Source organism: Apus apus, chromosome 24, assembly GCF_020740795.1.
Source record: "Apus apus isolate bApuApu2 chromosome 24, bApuApu2.pri.cur, whole genome shotgun sequence".
NCBI lineage: Eukaryota > Metazoa > Chordata > Aves > Apodiformes > Apodidae > Apus > Apus apus.
In genome coordinates, this window is record NC_067305.1 from 3357248 (window position 1) to 3370691 (window position 13444).

The window sequence follows — 13444 nt, forward strand, 5'->3', positions numbered from 1 at the left end:
CTGGGCTGGGGGGATGCTGGGCTGGAGGGGTGATGGGCTGGAGGGATGCTGGGCTGGAGGGATGCTGGGCTGGGGGATGCTGGGCTGGAGGGATGATGGGCTGGAGGGGTGATGGGCTGGAGGGGTGATGGGCTGGAGGGGTGATGGGCTGGAGGGGTGGTGGGCTGAAGGGATACTTGGTGAGAGGGATGCTGGGCAGAGGGATGCAGGTCTGGGGGGTTGCTGGGCTAAGGTGGTGCTCATCTGGAAGGCTGGTGGGCTGCTTGGTTGGAGGGATGTTCAGGCAGAAGGATGCCAGGCCAGGGAGAATCTCAGCTGGAGGGATACTCCAGGGGGATGCTCGGGCAGAGGGTACTGGGGGCAGCAGGAGGGCAATGGGGCCCCAGGGGTGGCCTTTGCCCATGGCAGGGCAGCAGCACCAGCACCACCAGCCCGGGGCTGTCACCCTGAGCTCTGCCTTTCCCCACCTACAGCTCAAGCCTCAGGTTGAACACCAAGAACAACATCTCCTCTTCAATGTATCACCAAGTATCTCCAGTTTCAACACGGTGCTGCCCTTGTAGCCCACGTCCTTAAGGCACTGGGTTATGGGGAACAACCAGGCCACCCATATCCCCCCCCCCTCCCACTTGGGGACACCCCACGGAGTGGACAGCACAGCCTGGGCACCCATGGGTGTAACTGCAGTGGGTGAGGTCGGGTGGGCACCACCAGGGGTGGTCCCGGGGGGCTTCGGAGGGGGGGAATGGTGTAAATATTAATATTAATAATAATAATAAAGGTGCAGATTATGTTTTTATCTTAGAACAACGTGTTAATGTGTATTTTATTCTTTATTTTAAGGGTGGTGGTGACAACAGTGGTGATGAGGATGAGGATGAGGATGAGGATGAGGATGAAAATAATAATAATAATAATAATAATAGTTCTTGAGCAGCAAAGGGCCCTCGGCTGGTGCCGGGGGGGGGAGCTGTCCCCGCCGCTCCCCGCGGTACCTGAAGTGCCGCCTGCTGCTGGTTCCAGGAGCAGGATGGAATTGGAGTGACAGGGAGGAAAATCAATCTGAACGAATGAGGTCACCTGCCTTATAAATAATTCATCAAAGCGGCGTCTTAATGCACCTCTGTCCTGCTGGTGGGGTAGGGGAGGGGTGGGCTACACAGCTGGGCTGGGTTGGGGGGCTGGGGTCCAGTGCTGGGTGCTGGGTGTCAGGGTTGGGTGCTGGTGGCTGATCCAGTGCAGCTCTGCAGGATGGGGCCCAGCAAGGCTCAGGTTTGGGGGTCCCACACCATCCTGGGGGATTTGGGGGTGCTGGGTCCTGCCACTGCTCCTGGTGCCACTGGGAGAGACATTGGTGATACCACCCATCCCAGTAATCCCCAGCATCCATCTCAGTCACCCCCCTGGCACCCCATCTTAGTGACCCACCCCCCCCCCAGCCACCAGCTGCCCTGGCAGAGCTGGCAAAGGGATTTTTGTCCCCTGGGCCCTGCAGGCAGGGGAGGGGGATACAGGCAGGGCAGGGGTGCAGGCAGGGCAGGGGGTGCAGGCAGGGCAGGGCAGGGGGTGAAGGCAGGGGAGGGGGTGCAGGCAGGGCAGGGGTGCAGGCAGGGCAGGGCAGGGGGTGAAGGCAGGGGAGGGGGTGCAGGCAGGGCAGGGGTGGAGGCAGGGGAGAGGGTACAGGCAGGGGAGGGGGATGCAGGCAGGGGAGGGGGATACAGACAGGGGAGGGGGATGCAGGCAGGAGAGGGAGATGCAGACAGGGGAGGGGTGCAGGCAGGGGAGGGGGTGCAGACAGGAGAGGGGGTGCAGGCAGGGGAGGGGTGCAGGCAGGAGAGGAGTGCAGGCAGGAGAGGGGGTGCAGGCAGGAAGGGCAGCTCCAGGGGATTACAGCCAGAATAAAGCGCTGCACTGTGAGGCCAACAACTGTTTTAACTCCCTTTAATCCCCGTCCCCGGGCCCGGCTGCCGTGGCTGGGGTCATTGTCCCCCCATGAAGGGCCAGCTGGTGGGTACTGGGGTGCCCTGCCAAAGCCCACCCGGTGGGTGTTGGAGCCCGGGGGGGGAGGGGGCTCGGGGTGGGTGCCGGGGATTTGGCTGCTCGGTGGGCTCAGGGTTACAAGGAGGCAGTTGCTCCCCCCCCCAGCTTGCCAGGTGACACCCCGACCCCCCCCTCTGGCCAGTCCCAGGGCCGTTGGAAGGACCCAGCTGCCTGGTGGCACCGCAGTGACACCAGGGTGACACCACGAGCCCGGCGAGGCCGTGAGAAGCTGCCACGGACGGGGCTCAGCGCCGGGCTGAGACCTGCCCAACTCGTCTCACGAGTCTCCGGAGCCGCGGCCGCTGCCGGCTCGGGGCTTGTCCCCGCTTCCCTCGGCTGCCTCCGGCCTTAACTTTGCCGGGAACATTGGTTTATCCCCTGGATCCTGACGGGAAGAGGGAGGCGAGGGAAGCGTCCCCAGGGAATTGCCGCTGCACGCGCCGAGCTTTAATTAGGGCTGGGAAATCTCTGCCGGCAGCCGCGGCGGTAAATGAGCCCGGAGCGGGGCGGGATTAGCACCCGAATTAAATCGTCTGCTCCCAAACGGAGCTCGAAACGCTCCCAGGCCTGAGCCCAGAGGTGCCCTGGGACCCGCGGGTATGGATTCAGGGATCTCGGGAGCTGGTTGGGATAAGGAATGTGGGATGGATCTGGCAAAAGGCAGCAGCTGCGGCGGGGATGGGGTCAGCTCGGCTGGGGATGGATGTCCCCAGTCCGGCAGGAAAGTGGCCCCGGGATGATCCCACCAGGACCCCCAGGCTGGGCTGGGGACAGTGGGGATGAGCGGGAGTGTGGCTCTGCTGGGGGGAACACTGGGGGTGGTCCCCAGGGCCCTGCACCCTCCCAGGAGTCGCCCTGGCTGGGGACACGTGTGACACCAGGGACACACACGTCACCTCCACCGGCGTCGCACCTGGTGGCACAGAGGTGTGTGCAGGTGGCAGTGCCGGGTGGGCAACCATCAGCTGTGCCAGGATGAATCCCAGGGTGGGATATTGCCAGTTCCCACTTGATGGGTCAGGGACAACTTGTCCATGAAGGATCGCCAAACATTGGGGGGCAGCAGGGCACCCGCAAAACGTTGGGGACAAAGCCAGACCTGTCTCCGGTGCTAAGGAAGAGCATCGTCCCCATCAGGTCCCACAGCATCCAGCCGAGCTGTGGGACAGCAGGTTTTGGGGGCCAAGATGTTGCCCATCCTTCCTCCCAACCCCCCCTTGGCTGCAGCAGAGCACGGGGACGGGCGGGGAAGGGACCGTGTCCCTGGGGTGGCTTTAGAGCAGGGACAGCACAGCAGGGAGCAATAATAGCATCTCCCCAGGCCCCACGAGGGAATAGGAAGCAATTAGCTAATTGCAGTGGGAGGTCAGGGTGGGGGTCTGCCCTGCCCCCCCCCCCCCCCCCCAGCCCCCAGTGCAGCTCCACGTGCCGCAGCCTCATCGCTTTGTGCTTAACCTACATTTGCTTTTGTCCCAGCAGGAGCAGCCAGAGCCCGCCCGGGGCTCTGAGTTCAGCTCAGCACGGCACGGAATGGCACAGCTCAGCTGGGCTCAGCACCCCATCCCAAACTGAGCAGCCCCCAGCCCCAAATTGAGCGTCCAAGGCTCAGCCGGGTCGCACCCATGGGTGCAGGCAGGGCCACGAAGTGCCATCAGGCCAGGGTGTGGTGTCCTCAAGGTGGGGACAATATTTGACCTCCTCACAGGACAGGTAGGCACAGGAGCCCCTTCCCCAGGGTGTAACCCCTGGAGCACCCTCCTGCCCAGCCTCTTCCTTCCCTGGTGCAGGAGTGCCCAGCAGCCTCTTGGGGAGCAGACCTCGCTGAGGACAGCTTTGAGACTGTGCTAATTATCTAATAAGCCTCAGACACACACCCAGGCAGAAGGTTCCAGCTGTGGCATGGGGGCCAGATGTGCAGCGGAGGGGGGTGGCAGGGGAATGCTGCTCGGTTGGCTCTGGGGCCACAGGACTGGAGACCCCTGGAAACCCCTTGCTCTGGAGGAATGGGGAGTCAGCAAAAAGGAGCACCGGGAGCAAAGGGGTTAAATTCCAGGCTTGGGGACAGGCCCTCAGTGTCCCCCCAGAGCATGGTGACAAGGTGATGTTGGGGTGCAGCACCCAGTCCCCTCACCCTTTATCTCCCACCCCCCCAAAGATGCCCCCACCCGGTGACCAAGCACCTGCAGTGTCACCCACCCCAGCTCAGGGGGTCCCTTCACGTCCCCGTTGAAACCCCATCCCTGGAGGGATCCCGGGAGAGGAGCGGTGGGATTTGGGATACAGCGGTAATTGCTGCCGGCGGCGGGTGCTCCCCCGGGGGAGGCAGCAGCAACACCTCTAATTACCAGTCTCCAGTGTTAACAGCGAAACTTCCCACTGCTGCTACTAATTAGTGGCTCCCGGGGGGGGGGTGGGCACAGTGTGTGTGTGTGTGTGTGTGTGTGTGTGTGTGTGTGTCGCTGTGGGTAGGGGAAAAGGAACGGGCACATGGGATGGGACAGGAACGGGCACATGGGATGGGACAGTCCGTGTCTCCTGAGCCTGCAGGCCGGGCTGTTCCCAGCTAACGGCTCATTTCCCATCATGGCAAGTGGCCGCCAGGAACAGATGAGCCCGGGAGGGTGATTTATACTGGGCAGGTTGACACCTCAACCCTTCGGGAGAGCAGCAACAGCTGCTCCAGCTGCTCCAGCACGAGGAGGCCGGGAGGAAATCCTCGGAGGAGGCAGGAGTGGGGGGCGATGGGGCCCCCCCAGGGCAGTGCCCGGGGTTGTTGGGAATCTCTGGGGGGTGTGAGGATGGCAGGGCTGGAGGGGGATGGGCAGGATCGGGAGGTGGGGGGGGGGGCTGAAGTTCACTTCCCAGCCACTACGTGAAGCCAAGATTCAAGTCAAGGGTCTGGTTAATCCGAAGTTGAATCCGGTCTGAATCCCACCTCTAATCCGCTTAATGCCACCTCTCAGGACGGGGATCCTGCGCGGTGGCTCCTTCCCCGGGCCGGGAGGAGGATGCTCTGACACCCCGAGGGGACGGGGCTGCAAACCTCGGCGGGACCGCGGGGCTCTTGGGGTCCCGCACAGCATCACAGACCCCCCGCCCCCCCCCCCATCACCGCAACTCCGGCCTCAAACCCCCCCCCCCCCCCACGCGGCTGACGTGGGGGAGCAGCGGGCCGGGGCTGCCCGATTCGGGGGGTCTCTGGCAAAGGGCAGCACACTTTCCGCGGACCCCCACGCCGTCCCCCCTTTCCCACGGGTGTCACATCCCCGCGGCGCACCCAGAACCCCCCTCCCCCCCAGTGCGGGACAGGGGGGACTCTGCGGAACCCCCCGGTGCTGCCCACCCGGCCGGGTCTGCCGGCCCTTTCCTGAGCTCTGACCCCCCCCGGCCGGCATCCCACGCCGTCTCCACCCGGGTCCCCGTTACCCACACGGGTCCCCACCACCCAGGCAGCTCCGTGCGGCCCCTCCCGGAGCCCACCCCTGGGCAGCCGTACCGGGACCGCCCCCCGTGCCACCGCCCGGTGCCCCCCCCCGAGCCCCAACACCAGCACCGCCCCCCCCCCGGCCCGGTGCCCGCCCCCCCCGAGCCCCAACATCAGCACCTCCCACCCCCGGCCCGGTGCCCCCCCCCCCCCCCCGAGCCCCGGTACCGGGACCGCCCCCTCCCCACCCCCGTGGGACCCCCTGCCGCGCTCTCCCATTGGCTGCTTCGTAGCAAGCCCCGCGCTGCCATTGGCTGGCACCGCCCGCAGGCCCCGCCCATCGCCGCCGCTCCCGACCCCGACCGGGACTCGGTCGCAGCCGCGGGCGGGAGGGCCCGGCCGGGCACCGGGAACCCGGCACCGGGCACCTGGCACCTGGCACCGGGCACGGGGAACCGGGCACCGGGCACCGGGAACCCGGCACCGGGCACGGGGAACCGGGCACCGGGAACCCGGCACCGAGCACCGGGCACCGGGAACCCGGCACCGGACACCGGGCATCGGGCACCGGGCACCGGGCATCGGGCACCGGGCACCGGGCAGGGAGAGGCGCCGGGGGAACCGAACCCCAACCCCTCCCCAGCCCCGTTCCGCCCCGCTCCGCCCCGTTCCGCCCCGTCCCGTCCCTCCGCGGGCACCGGAGCAGCCCCGGTCCCGGCGCCGCGCTCCCCCGAGGCAGGCAGCAGGTAAGGGCCGGCCGGGCTCTGCTGACCGCCGCTGTAGCGCTGCCGGGATCGGGCCCCTCCGGTTCCCCCTGGTTTCTCCCCGGTACCCCCGTTTCCCCTGATCCGTGGGGGTGGGGGCACTCGCTACCGGCCCGGTTCGTGCTTCCCTCTCCAGGACCCCAGCGGGGCGAAACTTCTCGTTCCCGGAGGCGATCGCAGCCCCCCAGGGCATCGCCCTGGTCCCCTCCGGTGTCACCGGACACCGACGGTCCCTCCCGGCCCACGGGGCAGCCTGAGGGGGGTAACGGGGTGTTGAGGAGCCCCGAGGGGCAGAAGTTGCTGGGTGAGAAGAGCCCGGGGCTGCTCCCGGGAAGCCCTGGCCATGCCTCAGTTTCCCCAGGCGGGTATAAATTCGGGAAAGGGCGATCTCCAGCCCGGAACCGGTGGGAAATCCGAGGGGGGCTGGAAAGGCCGCTGGGAACGGTGGGCGACGGCTAACAGGAGCTTGGAGAAGGGGTCAGAGCCCGCGGGGACAGCCCTGGAGCCCACGTGCAGGGACGGGTGCCCCACGGCAGCACTTGGCATCACCCCATCCTCCCTCCCTCCCCTCCCCCCCGGGTACTGCCCCTCCTGGGGCTCTGAAGGATGAAATTCCTCCATTCCCGGGGAGACGAATCCCTTTGGCCAGGCCAGATCCTGCCCGCAGCAACAGAGTTGGGTGCAAAACTTCCCAGTTCCCACCAACCAAAGCTTTATCCGGAGCAGAGAAGGATTTGGGCCATAAACCATTCTGGACCGATCCCAAGCCCTGCACCGGATCCCAATTGTCCCGTGGAGCTTTTCTCCCATCCCGGAGCAACTTTGTCCTCACAGATCCCCAGGAGCAGGAAGCATGTGATGCACCAAGGCCCCCACCACGGGGTGGATGGATGGAGGATGGTTTGGCCTCTTATTTCCCTCCCCCTCTGTGCTCAGTTTTCCACTTCCCCCTGAGGCTCCTGAGCCTCTGTCTGCTCCGAGCGAAGGAGAAGGGAAGTTGCTGCTGGAGGGAGCAGCTTGGTAAAGAAAAGGAGGAAATGGAAGGCGAGACAGATGCTCCAAAATAACCCCCACTTCCTTCTCCTCCTCCTCTCTGTAAAATACCCCCCTTCCTCCTCCTCTTCCTCTCCATGCTGCAGCTGCTGCCTCAACCCCCCCCCCAATCCCAGGGGTATTCCTTGATAGGGTGCCAGAGCAGCTCCCTAATCCCGAATCCTTGGGGTTGCACTGGGGGTATCGCACACCCCTTCCCCTCCTCCCTGGAGCACCCAGAGCCAGCAGCCTGCCATGTGCCAGCATCCCCTTCCCACACGGGCGCCGGCAAAACGGGAAGCGCCGGCGGGATCCACCACCCACGCCGGGGGGGTTGGCATCGCCGGAGCCCCCTCGGATCGGCCGCCCGGCTCCTTGCACGGACACGTCGGAGTTGCTGGGGCAGATCCCCAGGCATTTGGTGCTGGATTCGGTGCAAAAGAGAAACCAAACAAGCTGTTCCTTCCCACAGGTGCTTGCGCCGGGGCTGCGAATGCGCCAGGAAAGGAGGTTATGGGATAGAGGAATTCCAGATCCCAGTGCCAAGGGCAGTGGGGGACAGTGGTGGGGACATGGCTGAGGGTTTGGCACAAGCGCCAGGAGGGAGCGGAGCAAGATGCAGCCCGTGTGGTGCCCAGCTGAGGTGATGCTGGAGCTCCCTGAGGATCCCAGCTCCCGGCTCCAGCCAGTTTCTTGCCTCCCCTGCCAAGAAACGAGTCTTTCCTCGGGCGAGGTGTTTACTCAGTGGCTTCCTCGCCGGCCTCACCCTGCTCAGCACACACGCGCCGGACCTGCCGGCTCTCGGGGCTGTTTGCACCCATGGCAACCTGAGAGGGACGCTCATTGCAAAAGGCAGCGTGGCTCCCTCCTCCTCCTCCTCTTCTTCCTCCTCTTCTGCTGCCCTGGCACTGGTAAAATGGGGTCTGGAAGCTGGCAGGGCCGTGGATGGTGGTGGGACAGGCCGGTGGCAGCGGTCGGGCTCTCCGGTTACGCGCTCCGACCCCACGTCTGCTGTAATCCAGCTCAGCAGCAGGGTTTAATTAATTAATGGGGGTTGGAGGCACTGGGAGAGGGTGGAAAATGATGCCAGGGGGATGGAGAGCAGAGCAGCAGGATCCCATCCACCCCCCGACACACACACCCTGGCATTTGGCCACGGGTTCGGGATAACCGGGGATGGAGGGAAAACTGGGGAGGTCTCCACCACTGTTCCCCCCAGCTGGGGAGAGGATGCTTCTGTGTCAGGGGGAACTCGTAGCCAGGGGGCTACAGGTTAATCTGGTGAGGAAGAGGAGGAGGAAGGAGGCAGAGGTGGCTCTGCTCTCAGCCGGGCTTGGCCCTGCCCTCCCTGTGGCCTCCCCATCAATTATTGAAGTGCTTTTGCTTTCCTGCATGAAATATTCAGCCTGTTGCCAAAGGAGCTGCGGGGGGGGGGGGACGACTTGGGAGGATGAGCACAGGGAGTCACTGGTGGGTCCCTTGAGGCTGGGACAGTTGGGGAAGAGGGATTTTTGGGACAGGGCAGGATTAACTCAGGGATGGTGTCAGTGCTGGGTTTGGTCCCTTGGCCATAATGAGCCACTGGCCCCCGGTGCTGGGAGGATGGTGGGGTCTTGTGTCCCCCACCAACAGGATCATTAATTGATGCTTTTAAACCAGAGGGCTGGACTCTGCTCTGGCTTGTGCCCACCATGGTGAAGGAGATGTTTTTTTGACGTGGGGTCTCCATGGGGTGGGGGGGCTGAGATTGGATGGGATCCTCATGGGTGGTGGCCTGGCAGGGAGGAACACCCAGATGTCCCAACCTTCAGCTGAGCCCTCCTGAGTTTTGCAGCTCGGGGCTGCAAAACTTCCCCCAAAAAACCTCCAAAATGGGTGGGAAACACCCCACTCCCCCCAAAAAAAAACAGGCTGTGACTATCCACAAAGCCACTGTTGGGACCACAGCCATGGCCCACTCTTCCGGAGCAGGGAGGGACTCAGCAAAAGCTGCTCGGTTTTTTTTTGGTAGGAGAAGCTGTTTTTTTGAGGGCGTTTTCATGAAAAAAAATAGAAGAGGGGGCGGGGGGGGAGGGGGGAAGAAAAAAAAAACCCAACAAACCCTGAGCAGGGCTGGAAACTTCAGCGACAGGAAGGAAACGGGGTGGTTTATTTCGGTCTCGAGTTTGCTCTTCGGGGCAAGGCTCGTCTGTTCCACACGCCGCCCGGCACCCCCTCCGTGAACAATGGGGTCGTGGGGCCTTTCCCGGCAGGAAAACGCCTCGTTCCGGTGAAATCTCCCGGTTGGTGCTGAGTCAGCAGGTCGTGGTGGGACAGAGGAGGGTGCTGGGTTCACCGGGAACGGAGGTGAGCTTGGGTTTCCTTCTTACAGCCAGCGACCTGCAAACCATCCCAGGGAGGCTGGAGGAGGAGAGGGTTGTGTTTGGGGGGGGATCCAGGAGACACTCCCCTATACAGCTTCGTGCCTCAGTTTCCCCACCACCACCAGTGATGCTCATCTCCCTGCTCCCCAGCAGGAGAGGGCTTTGGGGCAGCCAGGCATTGCTAGGTGCTGGGAGTGGAGGGTTGGTCCATGGTTACAGTCACTCACTGGGAGCTGTGGGTGTGCAGGGCAGTTGGCAGGAGCTGGTGCTTCCCAGCCTTTCTGGGCTCTGTAGGTGGAGTTTGCAGTCACTTTGTGGCTGCAGTTGCCCAACAGAGAGCTCAGGTGTGGGAATTCCTATTTATCCGGGCACCGCTCCCGGCTGGGAGCCCAGGACACCCTGCAACCACAGGGAATTCCTGTGAAAAAGCCCTGCTCCTTCCCGAAGAGGCTGCCAGCCACGGGCAGAGTCTGTCCCCTTTCCAGCCAAGGGAGGGAAGATGGAGCCTCCTCCTGCCCGTCCCTCCGGCCTTGGCTCCACCAGCATCTCTCACATGGTGCTGTCGGTGTTAAACGCACCCGAATGGCTGGGGAGCAGCTGAGGGCTCTGCCAGAGCAGCCTCTGCTTTGTCAGTTCTGATTTGCCAGCTCGAAGCTCACGCTGGCAAAAATCAATGTTCTGCCATCCTTGCAAACCTGGGTGTTTGCTGGGAGGGCTGCAAATAACTCCACGTGCGGCGGCGGCGGCGGCTCCGGGGCTGCTCACTGGGTTCACACCCTTGCAGAGCCTTGGCCACCCTTGGGCTGGGAGAGGCAGCGTGGCTGGCAGGTGCCCAGGAAGCTGGGGCTCAGGCTGCACCTTCTCCCTTGCACCCTCACCCCTGCACGACTGGCTGCAGGGAGATGGAGCCTTGGCCACCACCACGGGGTGTCCCAGCTCTGCAGAGAGGCAGGGTGTGCTCCCCAGAGCCTGGCATGGGCTCTGCGGTGGTAGGAGTGGGATCAAGGATCCCTGGAGGGGTCCAGGACTGGGTGGTGGCTCAGTCCGGGGGTCTGCGGGGCTGCTGTGATGGGGATAGACTTGGTTCTGCACTATAATCACCAGAGGGCTGCAGATGAGACTCCTCCTCTCCTAAATCTCCCCTCTTCCAGTTGAAAGCCATCACCTTTGTTCCATCACTCCCTGCTCTTGTCCCAAGTCCCTCCCCAGCTTTCCTGGAGCCCCTTCAGGCACTGGAAGCTGCTCTAAGGTCTCCCTGGAGCCTTCTCTTCTCCAGGCTGAACACCCCAGCTCTCTCCAGAGCAGAGCTGCTCCAGCCTCCGATGACTGATGTGGTCCTTGCTGTGGTGTGGGGAGTTGGGCTGTAGGTGAACGTTCACCTTGATGACTTATCCATCACCATGTGATGCTGGTGCTGGCTCAGAGGAAGCTGAGGTGGTGGCAGGATGAGTCCAAGCTCGGATGGTGCGGGTGTCCCAGGGCAGGCAGCACCAGGAGAAGGGGAAAAAGGACTTGGAGACTCGTGGGTGGGCACAGCAAAGGGGCCGTGGCTGTGCTGGCTGCAGGGGGTGACTCAGCTGTCACCTGGGGTGTCCCCAGCTCACCCTGCAGGAAGTGAGTCAGGTTTGAAGGAAGCAAAATGTTTAAATGATGGGGCAAGAGTTCTTCCTGCAGCGGGAGGAGGGCGGTGCTGGCCGCAGGAGGGAGATGGGGATGGAGGGTTGCAGGCCATTCTCAGGTAGGGAGACCTCGCTCACCTCTTGTTCTTCCCATCACGCTGAAGCTTCTCCCCAGAATTCCAGGGAAGGGAGGTGGGAACAATGTGTAACTCATCCCACTAACAAATCCTGGGGCATGAGGTTGGCTCTCGCCTGCCCTGGGCACCCCAGGAGCTCCTCTTGGCCTTGCCAAGATGAAAAAGATGATCTTTTTCCTCCCAAAAGGCCCCGTGGGGAGGAGAGGAGGTGGGAACTGCTCCAGGGCATGGGCTGAACTGTGTGTGTGTCTCTTCCCCCTGCAGAGATGGACACCTTCAGCACCAAGAACCTGGCCCTGCAGGCCCAGAAGAAGCTGTTGAGCAAGATGGCTACCAAGAGCATAGCCAACGTCTTCATTGACGACACCAGCAGCGAGATCTTGGACGAGCTGTACCGGGCCACCAAGGAGTACACCCACAACCGCAAGGAGGCCCAGAAGATCATCAAAAACCTCATCAAGATCGTGATGAAGCTGGGCGTGCTCTACCGCAACGGGCAGTTCAGCCCCGAGGAGCTGCTGGTGATGGAGCGGTTCCGCAAGAAGGTGCACACCTTGGCCATGACAGCCGTCAGCTTCCACCAGATAGACTTCACCTTCGACCGCAGGGTGATGTCGGGGGTGCTGACGGAGTGCAGGGACCTGCTGCACCAGGCTGTCAACGGCCACCTGACGGCCAAGTCCCACTCCCGCATCAACCACGTCTTCAACCACTTTGCGGACTACGAGTTCCTCTCGGCTCTCTACGGGCCGGCCGAGCCCTATCGCACCCACCTGAAGAGGATCTGCGAAGGGGTCAACAAGATGCTGGAGGAGGACAACATATGAAGTTGGCCAAGATGGGCCAGCAGCAGCAGCAGCTGCCAGGCTCTGCCTCCTGTGAGACCGAGGACAGGACCTATGCCTGTGTTGACCAGCACCAGGCTTGTTGGCCTCTTCTCCTCTGTTGTGCTAACTCGTTTTCTCCTTGTTTCTACAAAAGGTTGAACCTCTTGACTTCTTCTAACCCTTGCCCAGGGTCTGCAAGCCCCACCTGTGCTGGGCTTGAGTCCTTTCCAGGTGATCCTGGGCTTCTGGGCTCCTGCTGTCCAGCTAGATTTCCTTTGCCCACCTAAGTGCTCTTAACTCGGAGTCCAATGAACTGGACTCCTCACCTTGAACTCTATCATGTCCCTTCTGGGGGAAAACCAGACCAAAGACTCGTGGTGGTAACACCTCTAAGGTGTCTCTGAGTGGGTGGGTGGTTGCTTGGATGAAGGGTTGTGAAGACCCTGTTACTGGAGGGTTGTGGAGCCCCAAGTTGTCTTTCAGTAGCTCCAGTACACGGTGGGAGCAAATCCCAGTCCAGACCTGTGCTGCCCAGGGTAGGAAGGTGCTTCTGCACCTTGCAGGCTTGCGTGGGCTTTGACCTCCTGAAAGACAAGTCCTTGAGAGCAGAAGGATCCCACCTCACCTGGGTTGTCCCTCGGGGCAGGGAGGGAGCTGGAGGGTCCTACTCTGTCCCTGCATCCCAGGTACACCCCTTCATCCAAGACCCAACTTCCCCTCCATGATGGTACCACGGTGATGGCCCCGACACCTTCCTCAGTGGTTGCCCAAAGTTCTCCCCAGCATTTCAGACATTTCATGGGTCCTCCACTGAGTTAGGGTTGTTCTTTTTGTTTTGTTTGGGTTGGTTTGTTTTTTTTTTTAGCAAACTCTGTAGCCCTGATGAGTTATTTAAATAAACTCACCTGTTTGGCCTGGGTGCTCCATGTGGTTGGTGATAAAATGAACCTCAGGGGTACTTGGGTTTGGAATTGGTGATTTTCTGTCTGTGTCCTGGGGTTTTACCCTCTCTGTCCCCTGCTCTGGGGCACAGTGGGAGGAAAATGGTGCAGTGGGGTCCCAGGATGGGAGCAAATCCTGCTCCTCTGCATCCCCACTAAGAAGAGAATTCCAAGGGCAAAAATGGAAAAAAATGAGCATCTTGTGAGGGTGGTGAGACACTGGAACAGGTTGCCCAGGGAAGCTGTGGGGCCCTGAATGCAGCTGGGAGCTGGGGACACAGCTCCCCACCCACCAGC

General features: G+C 62.4%; 1 protein-coding gene across 2 annotated transcripts; it reads left to right on the forward strand.

Annotated features, from left to right (window-relative positions):
• Positions 1-5984: 5984 nt before the first annotated feature.
• On the forward strand, positions 5985-13127 carry TNFAIP8L1 (TNF alpha induced protein 8 like 1). 2 transcript variants are annotated; one of them, XM_051639800.1, is made up of 2 exons: positions 5985-6210; positions 11644-13127. In XM_051639800.1, the coding sequence occupies exon 2, from the start codon at positions 11646-11648 to the stop codon at positions 12204-12206; it is 561 nt and encodes a 186-aa protein (XP_051495760.1). In that variant the 5' UTR covers positions 5985-6210; positions 11644-11645; the 3' UTR covers positions 12207-13127. The 2 variants fall into 2 exon arrangements, with proteins under 2 accessions (XP_051495760.1, XP_051495759.1); XM_051639799.1 differs by lacking the exon at positions 5985-6210 and adding an exon at positions 9402-9606.
• The last annotated feature ends 317 nt before the right edge of the window (positions 13128-13444 follow it).

Bases quoted from the DNA above. Each gene is read 5' to 3' on its own strand.
- TNFAIP8L1 (XM_051639800.1), top strand. From the start codon at position 11,646: ATGGACACCTTCAGCACCAAGAACCTGGCCCTGCAGGCCCAGAAGAAG.